Source organism: Erithacus rubecula, assembly GCF_903797595.1.
Source record: "Erithacus rubecula genome assembly, chromosome: 25".
NCBI classification, from domain to species: domain Eukaryota; kingdom Metazoa; phylum Chordata; class Aves; order Passeriformes; family Muscicapidae; genus Erithacus; species Erithacus rubecula.
The window spans coordinates 2,432,674-2,452,266 of record NC_136677.1 but is presented as its reverse complement, the minus strand read 5'-3'; the positions used below and the strand labels follow the sequence as shown (position 1 = coordinate 2,452,266).

Genomic DNA, 19,593 nt, shown 5'->3' with positions numbered 1-19,593 from the left:
ACAGACCAAAGGGTTTGGTTTTTTTTCATATGATTCATCCACCTGCCCTACAAATGGCTGCCAGTGTCTGATTTTGTGTGTTTTTCAAGGAAAAAGATCATGCAGACAACTGTGCTGGCTCAGAACAATGAGCACTGCTGCATTCTGCTTCACAAGCTCTTGAAATCCAGAGAAATTCAGTCAAGTTCAAACATTTCCAAGCACACTCACTTTCTGAAGGGCTTTGGTGTTCCCATGTCAACCATCCTGCAAGGAGGGAAGGAGGGAAATCATTAGGGAAGCTTGTGCCTGAATTCCTCCCTGCTCAGACACTCAGCACAACTTCAGAATGGTGTTCTAAGCTCCAAACCATTTTGTCCCCTCTCCTGACAGTTCTCCCTCACAGCACAGATCAAAGTTTCCTAATTCTACCAACAATATTTAAACAAATCACATCACTATAATTTTATGTATTAAATTTGAACAGCCACTGTCACACTGACAAAGGATTCTCTGCAATGTTATTTTCCCACCCATTCCAAGTTTTCCTGAGTCTCACTCAAGGCTCCCTCAAGCACCCAGAGTTACCTCTCTGATTCTCCCTCCTCCTCCTGCAGGTTTTCCAGAGGAGATGGGAACTCAAAGGTGGTGTTGGGTGTGCGGGGGGTGCCATCCATGGAGTCACTGGCAGGTGGAGCTTCCCCAGGCTGCTTCAAACCTGGCCACAGGATAAATGGGAAAGGTGAGGAAGCAAATCAGAGGACATCAGAGAACTTCCCAGCCTCTCCAGAGCCTCCTGATTCCAGCTGCAGAGCTGGAGGAACTCGATCCCCAGGCTGGCAAGAACAAATCTCAGTGACAAAAGCTTCAGGTGACACAGGCTGGCACCTGTTGGGTTTTTCCTGTTGGATGATCCAATGGCACCGTGGCAGAACCCACTAACAACCACTGCTGCTCGTGGCAAGGTTCCCTAATTGAGGAAAGCTGATTAAGGTGAGGAAGAGCACCTCTAATGACATCAAAGCATTTCCCAATTGCATCAATGCTCTTCATCACAGCACGACCTTTAACCACTCTTCATGCCACCCTACCTGTGTCACTGTCCTTGCTGCCCTCTGGAGAGGCAAAGGGCCCCACTGCCAGGGGGGACATGGGGTTGGCAGGGGGGTAAGGGGCATCTGTGCCATCGCTGGAGGAGCCGCTCTGGCGCGTCTTGCTGGACTCGGGGGGCTCTGGGCTGACAGAAGAGGCTGTGGGTGAGTGCTTGGGGTGCCTGGGCTTCTGCATCTCCATGGCCCTGCCAACTGGACAGAGACACTCATCACACTGCTGAAATGACTGAGGGAAGCAGCGTTGCAGAGCCAGGACAGGTTTGTGCGACTCCAAAACCAGATTTTAACAAGAGAAAGTTTAAATCGCTCCATTTACTGAAAAATCACTCACTCAATCCTACTGAAAATCAATCACTCAATCCTGTTGAAAACCACTCAATCCTACCCCAAAGTGCCTCAATCCCAGCCCAAAATTCGATTCCACAGCCCCTCAGGGTGAGACAGGGCTGGAAGGGAACTGGGAGAAGCGGGGTCCAAATTCGGATGACTGGGATGGGTGGGATGAGGTTTAGGATGGGGGGACAGGGGAAATAGGGTTTCCTGGCAGGAATTGGGAATTTTTAAACACAGCAGGGATTTTCTGTGGCTTTCAGCTGTCCTGGGCTGACATACTTGCACTGCTGTCATGTCTGCTTGGCCTCCTTGGGGGCCCCAGGATGTTGGGGAAGCCTCTCCTCTTCCCTTTCTCCTCTCCTTCTTTCTCTTTCTTGATGCTTTGCTGCAGGTAAAGAAAAGCAAACTCATCACTCACTGCTTCCAATCCAGCTGTTTACAGAGATTTTAATGAATTCTTTAAAGCTGGAAAAGGAGGAGGACACAAAGCTCCAACAAGGTTTCAAACCTTCTCACAGTTGGTGCAGAACTGCTTGAAACACTCTTAATATTTCAAAGGAAGCTGAAATGCTGATGAAAATAAGTAGCTACTGTGACCAGATACACCCCCATGCTGTGGGAGACAAGGGATCACACCCACAGGGATGAAGTTTTGGTGGAAATATTCATTATATAACTGGAAAAGTGGGGGTGGCAGGGAGAAGAGCTCTCCTGCATCACAAACCAGGAGGGTTTGGGCAAATTTCTCCAGAAAAAACCTGAAGTAAACAAGGTAACAGCTTTAATGAGATCCTCCTGTGGTTCAAAGTTGTGTTCTATGAAATATTCCTCCCCCAAAGTACTAATAACTGTGAAAAACAAGGTGAATTCAGGGGTAGAGATAAAGGAAATAATTCCAATTATTTCCAAATATCCGCCAACAGATGCAGAACCCAATTTCAGCTCCCAGCTTTGCTGTGCAGCTCAGCAACCCCAGATCCTCTTGGAACAGTGGAAAACAACGATTTTTAATTTTTTTTCTTGCAAAACTGGGGTTTGAATTGCACACAAATCCAGCAGTACCTTGATCTTTGGCAGGAAACCAATCCTGCCCCGTTTCTGCTCCAGGCTCCGAGGCTCCTTGACTTTGACTCCCAGGTGCTTCATGTAGGTGAGGATCACACATTGCATGGCAGAGCTGCCAACCACAGAAAAAACACTGAGGTTTAATAGAAATGTATTGGGAAAAATACACTGAGTCAATAAAATTCAGGTCAAGGTTTTATGGAGAAGTTAATTTCGAAATTAAAGCAGGAAATGAAAGGAAATAAATTTCAACAGGTAATGGGAGGGCTCAGCCAATATTGGAATTAATCCTTTTGTAAATTATGGAGTCAATAAAGGTGGAATATATGGATGGGGAGGCTCTGGCACAGGGTGCCCAGAGAAGCTGTGGCTGCCTTTGGATCCCTGGAAGTGTCCAAGGCCAGGCTGGATGGGGCTTGGAGCAATCTGGGATAGTGGAAGGTGTCCCTGTATGTGACAGAGGTTGGAATTAAATCATCTTTAAGGTCCCTTCCAACCCAAATCATTCCATAACAAAAGGCACAGAAGCCCAGGAGGTGAAAATACCATTTTGAGAATTACACAGAAGGCCCTAAAATTCTACACTAAAGCCAAATTTGATGTCACATTATAGCTTTGAGTTATGGTAAGAATAAGCAGCAGTAAAAGGTTACTGCAAGAAGTGGAGGAAAAGCTGCTCAGATAAAAACTGAACAGGACAAGGCACACACAGAAAATAAATGTTAGAGCAGATTGAAGCTGTTACAGCACAAAACAAAAATAAACAGGAACTCTCAGTGACATTAATTTTTAAGATGTGGAGCACAGGCAGCAAAGATCAGCAGAGAAGAGGTTTCTGCTGTGAATTGCAATGATTTATGCCAGGGGATTCAGAGATGAGTGCTGAGAACAGCCAGGAGAGGGCTGTCGAGCTCCAGCAGCACAGCCCAGCTCCCTTTACCTCTTGTCTTCTTCCAGAGGCTGAGATGTCATCCTGCAAACAAGAAAGGGTTTTAAAATCAAACTCCAAACCCAATTAACACCCCATCCCATCCCACCCAGAGCATCACTAGTTGTGTTGAAGTGTCCTTTAGAATGTACAGCAGTCCCAGCAGGGGAAAAGAAAATAAAATCAAGAATGGAAAATGAAGGTTCAGCTGTGGAAATTGGATTCAGCTCACATTAAAAAGGAGAAAATGGGCTGTGAAGCTGTTGTTTCTGCAGGAACAGGGCTCTGATGTAATAATGCACAGGCTGACAATGGCAGCACCCCCTGCACTGCTCCACAGCAGCCTCCTGGCCAGAACAGCCTCCCCTTCCCTGCAAACCCTCACAGGCAGCAACCCAAACACAGCACTGCCAAATTCCACCCCCGGTCCCTTCTGCTTTTCCCACACCTCAGGCAGCACCTTTACTGTTATTTTTTCCTCACCCCACCTTTCTCTGTGCTGTCACTTACAGGACCTCCTCGATTTTGGCAATGATCTGCTCTGCACAGCTCCTCTCCTTCTCCACGGCGTTGCGGTCGCGGAGCCGCTCGGCGTCCAGCCGGGTCAGCTCCCCCTCGGCCAGGGTCAGCCCCATGCTCCTCTTCTGCCTGCAAAAGGGCACAGAAACCCACCCTGCAGCTGCACACTGCCCTGGGCACTCAGGGGGTCCCACTGTGTTGGGGGGATGTGGTCAGAAATGTGGATTCTGTCACAGTGACCCTGATCTCCTGGCACATATTATCTGCTAATGGACCATCTTTAAACCAGCTGGGGCAATCATCTTTATCTTTCCCATGACCCACCCTTCATCCAGGAGGTATCACCTGTTAATGGGCCATTGTTAAAAACTGGGTGTGGCAGAGATTCTTATTTCAGTAGGACATATCTCCTGTTAATGGGCCATTGTTTAAAACTGGGTGTGGCAGCGATTCTTATCCCTGTGGGAGATATCTCCTGTTAATGGGCCATTGTTTAAAACTGGGTGTGGCAGTGATCTTTATCTCCTGGCACACATTATCTGCTAATGGGCCATCTTTAAACCAGCTGAGACAATCATCTGCATCTTTCCCTCAGCCCATCCTCCCTCCAGGAGATATCTCCTGTTCATGGCCAGTGAGTCCCAGTGCATGACTGATAAAATTCCATCATCCCACTGGGAGATGCTCCAGCCAAGGGAGAAGCCAAGCCTTTCCTACCCAGATTAAAACTGAGATTTTGAACATCAAGATTATCCATCTTTCCACTGGATTCCAGAGGAAAGCCAGACCTTTCCACATCATCCCTGCACCTTCAGAGGAAACTGCACCTTCTCCAGGAGCACTGCTCCAGCTGAACCACATCTGCCACTGCAGGAGGATGCAGCCACCATGGAATGGGACTGTGCCACCACCCTGACTGACTGACGGGTGTCAGCTTGGATTCTCACCCTGGCAGTGTTTTGGAATTGTTCTTTGTAATACTGCATTTCTATTTAAATTTTCCTAGCAAAGAACTGTTATTCCTATCTCCCATATCTTTGCCTGAGAGGCCCTTAATTTGAAAATTATAACAATAATTTAGAAGAGAGGTGTTTCCATTCTCCATTTCAAAGAGAAGCTTCTGCCTTTATTGGCAAACACCTGTCCTTCAAACCAGGACACCCACACAGGTCACAGAGGGGCTTCAGGGAGGTTTCAAGTTTTTAGGGATTGAAATAATTTCTTTCTGAGCTTGGTGTGGAGCTCTCAGGACTCCGAGTGAAAAAGCAAATTAATTATCAACTTCTATTCCATGCCTGTGACAGCTCTGTAAAGGGGATTATTCCCTGCCCAAAGGGAAGAGGGAAGGAAAAAATAATACAAGCTGATTATAAATACTATCACTAAGAGATTTATATAACAAAGACATTTCCTCACACAGCTTCAAGGAATGAAGAATCAGAGCTCTAGGAGTGCAACTGATGACTTGATTTAAGGATTGGCCACAAGGTATTTTCTTGGTGTATTCTTACCCAATCCAAGAGGAATTCTACGTCTCTCAGGTTTCCCTCTGCTGGAACACTGACTGAAATCAAATATGAATTAAATGGAAACTGCACAGAGAGCTTTTGGTACCTGAAATCTTCCAGGTTCCTCTGAACCTCTGGACAGACTTTATCCTGCATGGTTTGGATGAACTGGCGGTGCAGCTCTTCAGGGAGGAACTCTGGCCTTCTCCTGTCTGAGAGGCAGAAAATTCCCCCATTATTCCTCTGGGAACAGTCCCCACCTTCAAGAAATGACTTCAATAAAATCATTTCCCTGGATGAACCCACCCTCTGCTTTCACTCCCACAAACACAGCACCCTACCTAATTCCAAGGAGATCTCATCTGGAACTGGGACTTTCAGGTTCTGCAAAAGGGAAAAAAAGTTGGGAGAACCAACAGAGAAACCAGCACCCCGAGAAAACACACAAATCCTGCCAGGAAATTGCCTCAAAACCCAAAATCATCCAATCCAAGCACTTGCTGGTTTGAAAAGGGGAGACTCCCATGAATATATTATAATTCACAGGATTATTTAAAATGAACTTGTGGTATATAAATCTCTGCTTCAGTTTCTGGGAGTTTCATTCATGAGAGCAAAGAATTTTCTCAGCTTTCCAACAAGACACATAAAATTTCCCAATCCCTGGAACAGCCACATCAATACCCACAGTAATTATTAACTAAAAAGCAATGTAGAAGAGCCAGAACTAGCTTACCTACCACTAAATTATTTCTCCTATCTACAACAAATCCCCTGGGATTTATTTCATTACCAGGCATCTGAAATCATTAATTTTCCTGCTAACACTTCAACAAAAATACTTAAAACTTTCATTACATTATTACATTTTATGAAGTTATTTATTAAACATTATTCAGATTTTGATTTTTAGAACTATTTCTTTTGGAGGGCTTTGACCCCTTTAGTTTTTCACAGTTCAGGTGAGTGGAGAAAGGTCAAAGTCAACTTGCTGGATGTGTGTGAAAATGAGGAAAACAAGTGGAACTTACTGCAGCTCTGTCCAGGAAAAACTGGTAAAACTCCAGGAAAACACGTCGGGTCTCTTTGGAGTTGGTCTGTTTGTACAGGTCTGTGTAAAGGTAGCACAGCTGTGGGGAAGAGGAGGCCAAGAAAAGAGGTGAAAACCATGAAAACTTCAAGTTTTCTTTCCAATACTTCAAGTCAAACCTTCCCTGTAGACAACCAATCCCACACCATGGGGTGGAATGAGAGGCCTTCAGCTGATAAATAATTATTTGTAAGCAGCCAGGTGTAAAGAAAACTGTTCTTTTTGTGTTTCTCCATTTCTCTGAGGAGACAAATGAGGATTTATCACCCTCAGGGTCTGCATTTCCCTCCTTGCCAGGTCATGGCAGTGAGTGCTACACAAAATCTGATAAATTCTGGTGAAGATTCCCAACTGTGAGCCAGGGGAACAATTCCAGAGCTTCTCACCAGTGCTGCAGGATCAAACTGGGACACCACGTGGTGCAGGAGAACAGCCAGGTGAGCAGGGCGAGATTTCAGGAGCTCAATGTTCTGGAAGCAGCTGCACTGCCCATTAATCTGCAGGGACACAGGGAATGACATCTGAATTGGGCAGGAAGGAGAGAAAGGACAGCTAAAATAATTCAGGAGTAAATGGGTAGTAGCTCTGCTGCTGTGACAGGATTTAAGAGAAATGAAAAAAAAAAAAAATGGAATAAGGCAAATGAATTCCTAGAAAGCTTGAAGTTTGGAGAAGAAAGAAAAAGAACAGACTCAAAGATGGGTATTGTCATAAACTCCCCAAATGTTTCTGTTTGGGATGTTCAGCAACAACAGGAATCCCATTCCCAAATTCTTACTTCACCATACAAGAAGTACTCAGCAGAAACAGGGGGAGAGAATTCTGGTTGGTGGAGAAAAAATGCCAAAAGCCATTCCCACCTGCTCCTGCTCTGTGTCAAAATCATCATCCTCTGCTCCAATGATCTGAGTCCCCACTCGGGACAGGGGACTCCCAACACTGGACTGGGAATCCTGGGGAAGAGAAGCAAGAAAAGCACAAGGCTGTGATTGTCCCTCCCAGCATAACTTAGAGATGCTCTGATCATTTTAATTCTTAAACTCCACCTTGGATCCCCCTCCCAGGACCCAAATATTGCCAAACACCAAATCAGGTGGATGAGGAGCAGCAGCATCACCTTGGAGCACAGCAAGCAGGTGGCACAGAGGGGAAATGGGGCTTTGGGAGGACAGGCAGGAGAGGGGAAGGAGAATTCAGGAGCCATCCCAAGGGTGATGATGTGTTGAGACAGCTCTGCCCTTCCTGCTGGAAATGCCAGCCCCCAAATGAGTGAACATCCTAAAAAAATGCTGGACTCAAGGAATAAAACACATGCAAGTGCTCTCCTTATTCCAGACCCAACTCTTTTCCTGCTGATTACTGCTTGCCTCTCAATGGCCTTGCTCTTAAGCTCCATAAACATTTACTCAGCTAATTAACTTTCTCTACACCACTTTAATTGCATTTTATTTTCTAAAGCAAAGTTTAGGCATGCTCCATTTAGAAAGTGGGGGAAAGCACAAGATTTTAATGGGCCTGTTAGAGGAGATGCTGTTGTGACACTTGATATTTTGTACTCACAGTATCTTGAAGCTCAGCCTTTTCTGGGCTCTCATCTGGATAAATCCTCTCCTTCAGGCCACTGCGAGGACTCTGGGAAAGAGGGAAGTTCAGTTTTGGTAAGTCCCAGCAAATCCAGGAAAGGGAGAACTGCACAGTGCAGTTTGTCAGCCACAACAGCCAAAAAACTTCTCCTTTCTCACAGGAAAAGGAGGTGTGAAAAACCAGAGTAAAATCGGTGTCCTATGTGCACAGTTAAACAAACAAAAAAAAACCCCAAAACTCAAGTGAATGCAGAAGTTTGGTGACAGTGAGCAACAGCAGAGCTGTAAAACCCCCAGCCCATGGATTTCTCCTTGCTCTCTCCACCTTTTGCCACAGTTCTCTCTCTTCTCCCATCTGCCAGCAATCCCCTTGCTCAGGAAGCCCAGCAGAGCCTGGTTTGCAAACACCTCCTGCTGCTGGTTCATCTTCAGTGTGTCCAAAGGTTTTTCCAGCCAGGACACTGCTCAGGCTGCTGCTTTCCAGCCTGGCTTTTTCCCAGCTGCAGAACTCTTCCCATTTCCAAAGGTTTCTTTCACCCCTGATCCTGATGTGCCAATCACCTGCTCTGATCAAATACCATCCCCAAACTGACAGGATGATGATTATTAGGAAGATTATTATGTATTTTGTTGTGCAGTTATTAAACACAAACACTGAGTGGGATCTGGTCAGATTTGGAGCTGAAATATTTCAAAACAGAGTTGGGGATGCTCCCATCTCACCCACCTCCCTTTCACTTCCAACTGCTGGGACACATTCAGCTCTCACATCCTTAAGTTAATCAACAAACTTAGGCCAAATCCAAGGAGAGAGTCTCAATTCCCCTAGACTAATCAGATAGTGCCTTAATTAAGGATTAGGCAGCACAGGGGCACACAGATTGGTAACTAATGAGGGAACACAGCAAGAGCCTCTGCTGGGGGCAGGTGTTGAAGATGATTTGGTAGAAAAAAGGCTCTTCCCAACTTTCAGGGCTGGATCTGAGTCATGGTGCTGCAGTTGGAATATTCCCTTCAAAGATCTAATTGGCAAATGAGTTTTGAGCAGGATGCTGCACTCATCTTTGTCTGGTTACATGAATTAATGCCAGGACAATCTAACCCTGGATAAAACCCCAACATTTCTTCTCTCCCAGTGCCTAACACCAGTCCAACACAGCAGGGAAAAGGTTGTGGAGCAATGCCCAGAGTTACCCAACACACACAAAACCTGCCAAGGAAATGCAAGAGGCAGAGAAGCAGAGCCCCAGACTCACATCAGCAATGTCACTGTTGGGTCTGGAGGGGCTGTCACCACTGAAATCCAGTTTGCTGCCACTGTCCCCAGGCTCTGCCTCCCCCTCGCTGATCTGCAGCGACTCGGCCACGGCCCTGGAGGAGAGGAGCCCATCCTGCAGAGAGGGACACAGAGCTCAACAGAGCACCAAAAGCCAGGCAGCTCACACCAAAAACCTGCTCCTTTTATCCAGAAACAGCTGCAGTGCTTTTCTAACCACGTTTTCAACCAAAACAACTGAATTTTCAGCATTTTAACACAAGGGAAAAGGCAAAAATGACACAGCCTACACTTGTTGTTTTGTTTTTTTTTCAAAAGGGAGAACAAAATTGTTTAAAGCTTCCAAGAATGACTTCATGGGTGTATTTTAAGCTGCACTGACAGATAATAAACACATCATTGCTTGCACTTGTTCTTAAAAGCAGGTTTTTCAGAGATGAGCTGATGAGTAAAATATACTCCACATCCTGATGAGGATGACAGTGCCAGCTCCAAACCTCAGCTCCAAGGGTGCAGCCTGCCTGTCCAAGCAAAGCCAGCTGCCCAGAACACCATGAGCCCCCAGGGCTGTGCCTGCAGCACTCCCCAGGCAGGCTGAGGTACCTGAGAGCAGCCTGTGGCCTTGGACAGCTGCTCCTGCAGCTGAGGAATGTGTTTCTTTGCCTCCTGGATCTCCTTGAGCCCACGGGTGGAGGGGGTTCTGCTGTACTCCTCCTGCAGGAACTGCAAAACAATTGTTTGTGTCTCTTCAGTTGAGCACCTGCACATCTGCACAGCCAAAGAGATGCTACAGAAAGTCAGTTCCACACAGCTCTGCTATGAAATTGTGATTTAATAACATCATTTCTCCCAGTTCTCTTCAACCTGCATAACTCCAGTACCTGCAGCCTCTCCTGCTCCTTCTGGAGCATCTTCCTCAGAATCTCCACCTTCTGGTTGTGGACAATGTTATTCTCCTCCTAGGAAATACAGAGAGATTAAGGTTGGACAGATAAGGAAAATTTTAGGAAAATCCTAAAAACAGGCTCTGAAAGCTCTATGAGACCCAATTCAAATTTCCAACCCTATTCTATGTATTCCTTCTTAATTTTAAACACCTACAGACAGTATAAAAACCTGCATTTCTATTGTATCACCTGGGACTGGATACTTCTACTCACAAAATGCTTTTTTACTCACAAAATTTGACTCCCAAAATGCTTAAGTGAATAAATAAATACCTTCTTCATAAGTGAAATTCATAAAATAATAAGTAAGTGAAAAATATAACAATAACAATTTGAAGTGCAGAAAAAAAAAAAGCAAACAATCAGACCAAAACTTGATTTCATTTTTCCTTTTGGAAAGAGAGCTGCAAAACTCACCCCCATGAGCACAGGGCTGGTGATCCTCTCTGCATTCCCTGAGGTGCCAGGTGAGTGGGGGGATGCCATGATGGGAGACATATGCCCAAAAGCTGCCAGATCCACCTCAGAATCTGCCAGGGGGATCTGGGGCGACCCTGGGGGACGCCCCTGGACAGTGAGAGCTACATAGGAACCTGCTGTGGGGACACAAGGACAGGCACAGGTCACACACAGGGACAGAGCTCACACCATCCCTCCTCCAGACAGAGCACTGCCTGCTTGAGAAATCTGTTTAAATATCTGTTAAAATTTCAGATATTCTAAAAAATTTTTCATGCCAATCAGGCTTTATAAAAGCAAGCAATCCAATTTGCAGCCCATTTTCACACACAGAATAAACCATGCCAGGCTGGGAGGAACCAGCACCACCTCCTTCTTGACAGAAGGAAATCCAGCAGGAACTATTTCCACAACTATTTCAAGTGCCAGCCCAGCAATGAAATCCAAATATCAGGTTAAGGAGAAGCTGCAGGAGAATGTATCAGCTTCAATTCAAGATGATTTGAATTTCACTTCCCTGTTTCACTCCCTTGATGTCTCAGCATTGACCTCACCCCTGTCACCTGCCAGGGCCTGGGAATGATTCCTGTCACACTTTCAAGGTGACAGAGGAGCCACCTGCCTTTACTTACACTTGATCAGCTTGACCACCTCCAAATGGTTGGAGTGAGTTACCAGAGTCCCGTTCACCTGGGCAGGGAGAGGAGAAAATTCATGATTTGCCTCCTGATTTCCAAGCAATTCCACACATTCCACAAAAGAGAACAGCAGCATTTTCTTCTCCCCCATCTCCATTAGTGCCTTTTTTCAAGACATTACCAGATAAATTATTTATCCTTCTAACAGTTTATCTCAGTGAGCAGAGCTCTGCAAAATGAAAACTGTGCATACACCAAAAGAAGTCAAGCAAACAGACAAACAAACAGGAAAAAAAAAATAAAAAAAGATAATCCATCTCTGCCTGGGCAGAAAAACAACAGGGTAGCTAATTTAATTCATTAATTTCAATGCCTGGTTGAAATCCCAGCTCCATCTGTCTCAGGAGCTGCTGCAGCATTTTGCAGCAATCATTTAGAGTCTTTTAAGTTACTGACTTGATTTCTTACTTGCTTGGCACTAAAAAAGAACGTGGATGTGGGAGCAGTTAGGAAGAAAACAACAATTCAGGCAGGCTGGTTATTTACAGGTCATTATTAACAACTCTGCTTTCCTTCTCTTCCCTGCCATTGCTGGTTTTATTGGGTTTGTGCTATTTGAACCTGGCAGGATGTGGAATTTGTCCATAAAATCCTGAAATGAGGATCTGGAGGGGAGTCATCCCAACGCTGAAGCTCAGACCATTCCTAATGCAGACACAGCAATGCCATTTTTACCAGGATAAAGCTCTTTTAAGACAAAGCAGCCATTTCTCTCACAATTTCAGTGCCCGTACCTTGATAATTCTGTCACCTGTCTGCACTCCAGCCCGCATGGCTGCTCCATCTGCACAGGAAGAAATCACTCAGTTCCCCTTTCAACACAATCATTTATAACAAAAATGGTTTTAAGACTTCTGTAAAGCATGCAAAACACTCCAGCCAAGCTTCCTCTGTCAGTAACATCTCTGGGTATTGAGTCTAGAGCAGTTTTGCTTTCTCCTGGCACTGGGTACAGCAGGACATGATCCCAGCATGTCCCAAGGAGCAATTTCCTTCCCTGGGTCAGCTCCAAACCCACAGGATCACAGAATGAAGGTTAGAATCACAAAATCACAGAATGAAGGTTAGAATCACAGATCACAGAATGAAGGATAGAATCACAGAATGAAGGTCAGAATCACAGATCACAGAGTGAAGGTTAGAATCACAGAATGAAGGTCAGAATCACAGATCACAGAATGCAGGTTAAAATCAGATCACAGAATGAAGGTTACAATCACAGATCACAGAATGAAGGTTACAATCACAGATCACAGAATGAAGGTTAAAATCACAGATCACAGAATGAAGGTTACAATCACAGATCACAGAATGAAGGTTAAAATCACAGTCACAGAATGAACCAGGTTAGAAGAGACCTCTGAGATCATCAAGTCCAACCTATGACCTGACACATCCTCACCAACCAAACCATGGCACTGAGAGCCACATCCAGTCTTGTTTTAAACACCCCCAGGGATGGTGACTCCACCACCTCCCTGGGCAGGAGATTCCAGTCCCCAATCACTCTTTCAGTGAAGAATTTTTCTCCCTGATGTCCAACCTAAACTCCCCCTGGCACAGCTTAAGGCTGTGACAGACGGACACATAAATTCACCGCTCTACCCCACAGCCCTTCCCAATCTGCACCACCCCAGCTGGCAGGAGTTTGGGAGCTCTGTGCTCCAGCCCATGGCAATGCCCAGGATGCCCAAGGAGAGCTGGCAGCTCTGGGGGATGTCTCACCTTCCTTGACAGACTGCACGAAGACGGGGTTGTCCCCGCTGACCGTCAGCCCGAAGCCGTTCTCATCCCTCTGGATCACCACACACCTCTGCACCAGCCCTGGGCACACAGGACAGGGGCACACACAGACACAGGCCAGGCATCAGTCCAGAGATTTATCCTGTCACATCAGCACACTCAAAGGAATGGGGACAACACAGCACAGGGAAAATACAGGAGAGACAGGAACAGGGCAGCAGTCCAGAAATGGAGAGGGATGTCAAGCATATTGCTGCAGCTACACAAAACAGAGATGCAGACAGCTCTGGCACATCAGACACAACCTGAGGGAAAAGCAGCTTTGAAAGAAGAGCAGCAGTACCCACACCAATGAGCAGGATTTCTTCTGTCTGAACTATTGTTCAGAGGGCTCAGTCAAGTGCTGTTGCACCACCAAAAACAACTCACAGCTCCTACAAACTGCTCTAAAACAGCAGCACAAATCCCTCAGAGTAATATGAGAGGGTTGAACTAAAACAGATTTATTGATCAGGAAAAGTTCTCCCAATTCTCAGCCAAAATCTCTTGGGGCACCTTCTCCTCCAGGTGAAATATTGCACAGAGCCAGAACAGCAGAGGTGAAGAAGGACAAGCCACATTGAACTGGACTTCTGAAATAAACACCAGTCCAGGGCCAAAACCCCAGGAGATGAGTTTGGATGTGCCCCTCCTTTAATTTGCTGTGAGACATCAAAGGCAGCTTGTTTTGGTTCCTGGTATACTCAGTATAATGTGAACACAAATGCTGTTGCAGAGATAAATTCATTCATGCTGGGGATGTGTTCTGTTCACCTGGAAATGAAACAAGGGAAGGACAAAGCACAAGCAAGCAGCAGCCTGGAATATTCCTTGTCAAGCACTTTGCTAGGAGCAGCTGCACAAAGCCTCCCACAACAGAGCCCTCATCCTGAAAAGTGACTTCAGGAACTCTGCAAATGCTCCCCCAATGTTCTTTTATTTCCATCACTCTTATTTCTAACAGCTTGCTCTGCTTTTCCATTTCTAAAGGCTTGAGAAAGAAAATAGAAATGTCCCAAATGAGATTCCAAAACTGCAGCAGCTCAGTTTGGTCTGGAATTGGGAAGGTGCTGTCCCAGCCAGACTGGCTGCTCTGGGATGAGCTTTAAGGGATGAAGGGAACAGAGCAGGAGCCATTCCTGTGTCTCCCAAACCACCAGGGCTCCTTTCACTTCTCTGCAGCAGCTCCCATGGAAATGAGGAGCCAGCACTGCCTGCCCAGCCTGTCCTGCTCTCCTCCAGCCTGGCACACATGAAAAAGGGGGTGGAAAACACTCCAGGATTCCTGCAGCACTGTCACATCCCAGGAATCCCCCTGCTGCCAGCAAAACTTGGGATAGCTGGCACTGCAGGGCTGGGGAAGGGCTGGAAGGAAAATCCCCCCACCTTTCACCCCAGGAGAAGTGAAGATGTCTCTCCCTCTCTCCCTCCTGCACCTCCCCTCCTTTTGCAGCACAGAATTCCTCAAGTCTCACTTGCCAAGAATGATGCCTGGGGCTGGGGTGTGGGAGCTGCTGCTGTTCCAGAGAAACTGCTCTGTGCACTCTGCTCTGGGATCACCAGCTTGAAGCCCCAGCAGAGCTGGATTTCTTCTTCTCCAGAAGAAATAATCCTTGGATTTATAGATAAACCCTCCTGGGATGAGCCTGATGCCAAGGTAGAGCCCATGCAACACAAACTGACCTGGCAGAGTATAAATGAATTTAATTCATGTTTATTCAAGTTCAACTCTCTCACCCCACAAACCTCAATTGCACCCAAGACCACCTGATAAATACAGAATGGAGAAAGAACTGAAATTAACTGGATCTGAAATTAGTCCTTAATTGCCTTTTTCTGTAGTTGTTTCCTTCAGATAAGGGACAAACACTTCACCCTTCTCCAAATCCAATAGAAAAGGCTGGAAGGAGGTGGAGGAGATACCACACTAGACTGAGATACTCTTTATAGTGATTTTAATCAAGTTATCTGGAGATAACACTGTGACCTGTAGAACCAGATCAGCTCTGATAGCAACCCCAGCCTGAACCACCCCTCAAGTGCTTTTTAAAATACCCCACCATGATATTTCACTTTTTCCAGCTGAAATTCAGTATTTCAAAGCCAACAGAATTCATCACTGAATTAAAAATTAAATCAAATCAATAATCATCTTATTCCCACTTTTGCTTTCCTTAATAGCATATTTATGTTATGAAGTGAGGAAACATCACAACTATGATTTAAAATCAGCCTCTATTTGTGTCTTGAGTGAATTCTTAAAATTCTGGAGGAAAACCAATCAATTTTTTTTGTGTTTTGTCCTCATGGAGATGACAATTCCCCCCAAACCCACTGGTGTAGCCTCAGGCCAGGAGTACAACAAAAGAGCCAAAGCTGGGCAGGAGTTAAAGAGGATAAAATGGAAAGTGAAAGCAGAGAGCAGAGCTGCAAGGAAAGCTGAGAGGAGCTCAGCAGGTGGCACTGTCCCTCTCCCTGCTCCAGGAGAGGCTCTGCATGGTGCAAGGGCAATTCTGCATTTCTCAAGGTCACTGACACCCCAAGGCCAGAAGAATTGTCTCCAGCAGCCTGGCCACACACATCTGGGCTGTCCAACAGCTCCTCTGGGAAGCTCTTTTTTTTATTTTTAACTCTTCTCTACATCCTATTTGGAAGTTATTTTTGTTTAGCAACAGAGCAAGGTTTCACTGTAAAAACCTGAGTGAGAGAATGGATGGACAGGGCTGGGGGCAACCCTGGGCCAGTGGAAGGTGGTGGAATAAAATCATCTTTAAGGATTCTCCCCACCCCTATTCAGCCTGGGATTCCATGGGATGTGAATTCCATCTCCCAACTCTGCAGGACACAGCCCAAGAGCTGAGATTTGGGAATTAAAACCTCCCCTGGGGGTGTGAGGCCACCATAGGAAAATGCAGTTGAATTTAATAGAGGGATTTGAAATGAATCATTCAATAAAAAAACAAAAAAAACACAAACTCCTCAGGGGTTTTGAGAGTGGCCAAATGTTTCACTTCATTTGGGAAGCTTTCTGTTCTATAAAATATTGTCAGGAATGCTGCTCCACAAAGATAAGCAGAATTTTTATAAAGGCAAATTTCTCTGGAAAAATCGTGGCCACAACATAAAGACACAAAGCTGGTAAGGACTGGAAAAAATAAAAATAAAAAAACCACAAACCAAAAAAAAACTGGGGACAGAAAGTTTCAGTTTTAAAACATCTCAAATCTGGGGTTTCAAAACAAAAACCTAAAACTTATCACAAAGTTGGAGAAAATATGTCAAAGAGTTTGTGTCAAGTCCAGGCCAATATTTAGGCCAGAAATTGAGGATTGTTAAATTTAAAGGAAGTTTATGGAGAGCAACCAAATTGTGAGGAAAAGGAAAGAGAAACTGATACCTCACCTACCACCCTGAAAGGTAATTTCAGTTTTGAGTTCATTTAAGGGATGAAAATGCTATTTTGAGAAAAAGAGATTAAATATCATGGGAGATCATGGCACTAATCACAGCACAACAAGCTACACTCATTCCCTCTCCTGATAATCTGAATTTTGTTGAATATACAAACAGAGATGTTGGGTTTATTAATGAAAATATTTCACTGAGAAGAGCTTCATGCCACTATAAATTAATTTCTGCACATTAGAACAATTTCCCTCCCTGACCACTCTGCCCTCCCAAGCCACTCACACACTTCAAGCAATTCTGAATTAAAATTTTCCAACACCCACCAAAGCCACACAGCTCCTTGTCCTGCTGTCATCCCAACCTTCCCTATTACTCCCTTTTTAGTGGCCACCCCCCGTCCAGTCAGCAGAGAGGAAAATATCAGTGCAGTGCTTCTACTTGGAGGGTTTGGAATAGTTTGGTCCCTTCCAAAGCAAACAGCAGAGCTGTGCACACATTGCAGAGAAACCTGGGAAAAGCAGACAAAAGGCAGGGCAGGGCCACTGGGAAGGAAGGATGAGTGGGAGCTGCTGCCAGGGATCCTGGGCAGCTGCAGGAAGGCAGAAATCACTGGGGAAATTGGGTTTTGCTGGCTGGGGCAGAGGGACAAACACAGAGATGTCTCAGCAAATTTTTCCTGTCATTAACTCACAGCACCAGGCAAAATGAGCACAGGGTTCTTCTGACTAAATCTGGTTTCAAAATCACCCCCAAACCCTGCTGCTCCAGGGTTCTCCTGATTAAATTGGCTTCAAAATCACAAAATCACCCCCAAATCTCTGCTGCTCCAGGGTTCTCCTGACTAAATCTGGTTTCAAAACCACAAAATCACCCCCAAATCTCTGCTGCTCCAGGGTTCTCCTGACTAAATCTGGTTTCAAAACCACAAAATCACCCCCAAATCAACCTCCTGCTGCTCCAGCCTCTCCCTGCTCCTTCCCTGTGAGGGTGGCAGAAGAATGACAAGCTGCAGCAAGCCAGCTCTCCCCCAGACAGGTTTCCATCCAGGCACCCAAAAAGCTGTTTACAGCTTCTGAAGGAACACTCTCACACCCTGAGGAACGTGACTATCATATTACTTTGCTGCTTTCTTTTTTTTTTTTTTAAATGTGTGATTCAAAATTCCAGGGGAAGTGAAGAGATCTCACAGAAAGAACAGGACACACCTCCCCAAACTGCACCAGCTTTTGCTAACATGCCTGTGTTGGTTTAAACTCTTCAGGCTTGGTGTTGTTTGGTTATTTTTTTAGTGTTTCTTGCTCTGACAGCATCACTCTGTATTCCAGAGGTGGGTTAAGAAGCTGGAGCCACAGCCATGAGCACCTGGCAGTTTTATTCCAGTGGAATGATAAAGCTGATGATTCTGGAAGAGTCACTGCATCCAAAATCCCACAGCAGGTTTAGCAGCAGCAATTTTCTGAGCAGATTAAAATCAGAAAGTGTCACAGACTGTTTTAAACATGAATTTAAAAAAAAAAAAGGCAGTAAAGGAAAAGGAAGGCAACTCACAGCTGGAGTCAGGACATGCACACTTGGAAATAAAAAATGCAGCCACATTCAGCCCAAGTCCAAGGGGCTGAAGATGCTGATAGGATTCCAAAAACAACCTGGGCAATAAGTATTAAGGCAATAAGTATTTTATTGCCTTCTAGCTCTAAGGTCTGGATGCAAATACCTGCAGAGACTGCAAGGGGAGGAGGTGATCAGAGCAGGGAGTGTCCCAGTCCCAGAGTGTCCCAGCTGGGAAAGCTGAGGGAGCAGGGACAGGATGTGTGGGGAGATTCCCAGACTTGTTATGGGGCATTTACTGCAAGACAGAGCAGCTCCATCCTCACCCTCAATTCTTCACAGATCCATTTTTCCATGTCTGTCACAAGGAAGCCACAGGGAAGAGCCCCACTTAAAGCAGGAAGGTGAATTCCTTGGGAAGGTGAATTCCTTGGGAAGGTGACCCAGCCTTTCCTAAAGCACAAACCCCTTGGGGAGCTGTGTGCTCCCTGTGACATTTCCCAGCCACCAGCACAATAAAAGCTGAGAACTGAAGCAGGATGAAGGGCAGACCCTGCTGCAGAGCCAACCATGCAGATCAGGGAGGGAAAGGCTGGGATTGACAGGCAGGAAAAGCAGGAGCTGCCCAGGGGGAGCTGCAGCTTTGGCTTACCATAGGTCTCGGATTTACTCTCCTCAGAACTAGACTTTGTCTTCTTGGAGGAGCTATCTGCACGAGAGCAGGAGAGAAGGAGAGAGAGATATAGAAAATATGGAGACCAAACATGAGGAAAAAAAAAAAATAAACAAACAACAAACTTCATGGGGAAAAAAAAAAACAACGCAGAGTTGGATTTATGGGGTTAAATCGTGCAAAACACAAATAAGATGTGAACAAAACACAGAATAAGGGGTGAATAATACATGGAGACACAGGTAACAGCACACAGAATCTGTCACAGGAGCCAGCACACACCCAAAGGAGCTCTGTGCAGCAAGCACAGACAAAAACCAGCCCAAGCACACAGACTCTGGCAGTGTTTCTCCCCAGAGTCAATAATCAGCACAGGCACAGCATCCTGAATTCACCCCTCCAAAAAACAAAAAAGGGTTTCTGCAGGGCAGAGCTCCCCTAGCAAAGCACAGGGCCAGGGAACAGCTCTCAACACTGCAGTGACTTGCTGCAAATTAAGATTACAGGATTCCTGGAGTTTGTTTCTGGAGAAATTAAATTGCTTTTACAAAATGAGTTCACAGCCTGAGATCTCCCCCAACCTGAAATGATTTTACATTACCCATCCCAAAGGACAAAGGAAAAGCAGATGAGCATTAAACCAGGGTTTTTTTTTCCTTTACTGGCATTTAAAGCCCATTTTCAT

General features: G+C 45.5%; 1 protein-coding gene across 1 annotated transcript in view; it reads right to left on the bottom strand.

Annotated features, from left to right (window-relative positions):
* The window catches only part of ARHGEF12 (Rho guanine nucleotide exchange factor 12), a 71,493-nt gene that overhangs the window by 17,043 nt on the left and 34,857 nt on the right, over positions 1-19,593 (bottom strand). Inside the window, exons 4-24 of the mRNA XM_079326803.1 lie at positions 18,888-18,944; positions 13,223-13,321; positions 12,232-12,281; positions 11,432-11,489; positions 10,758-10,936; positions 10,275-10,352; positions 9,997-10,116; positions 9,374-9,508; positions 8,095-8,166; positions 7,395-7,487; positions 6,921-7,031; positions 6,476-6,574; positions 5,786-5,828; positions 5,551-5,656; positions 3,928-4,065; positions 3,430-3,462; positions 2,487-2,601; positions 1,704-1,809; positions 1,071-1,283; positions 568-697; positions 211-246 (exon numbers count right to left, since the gene is read on the bottom strand). Of these exons, the coding sequence (XP_079182929.1) occupies positions 211-246; positions 568-697; positions 1,071-1,283; positions 1,704-1,809; positions 2,487-2,601; positions 3,430-3,462; positions 3,928-4,065; positions 5,551-5,656; positions 5,786-5,828; positions 6,476-6,574; positions 6,921-7,031; positions 7,395-7,487; positions 8,095-8,166; positions 9,374-9,508; positions 9,997-10,116; positions 10,275-10,352; positions 10,758-10,936; positions 11,432-11,489; positions 12,232-12,281; positions 13,223-13,321; positions 18,888-18,944 (2,071 nt within the window). The remainder of the gene's footprint in view (positions 1-210; positions 247-567; positions 698-1,070; positions 1,284-1,703; positions 1,810-2,486; positions 2,602-3,429; positions 3,463-3,927; positions 4,066-5,550; positions 5,657-5,785; positions 5,829-6,475; positions 6,575-6,920; positions 7,032-7,394; positions 7,488-8,094; positions 8,167-9,373; positions 9,509-9,996; positions 10,117-10,274; positions 10,353-10,757; positions 10,937-11,431; positions 11,490-12,231; positions 12,282-13,222; positions 13,322-18,887; positions 18,945-19,593) is intronic.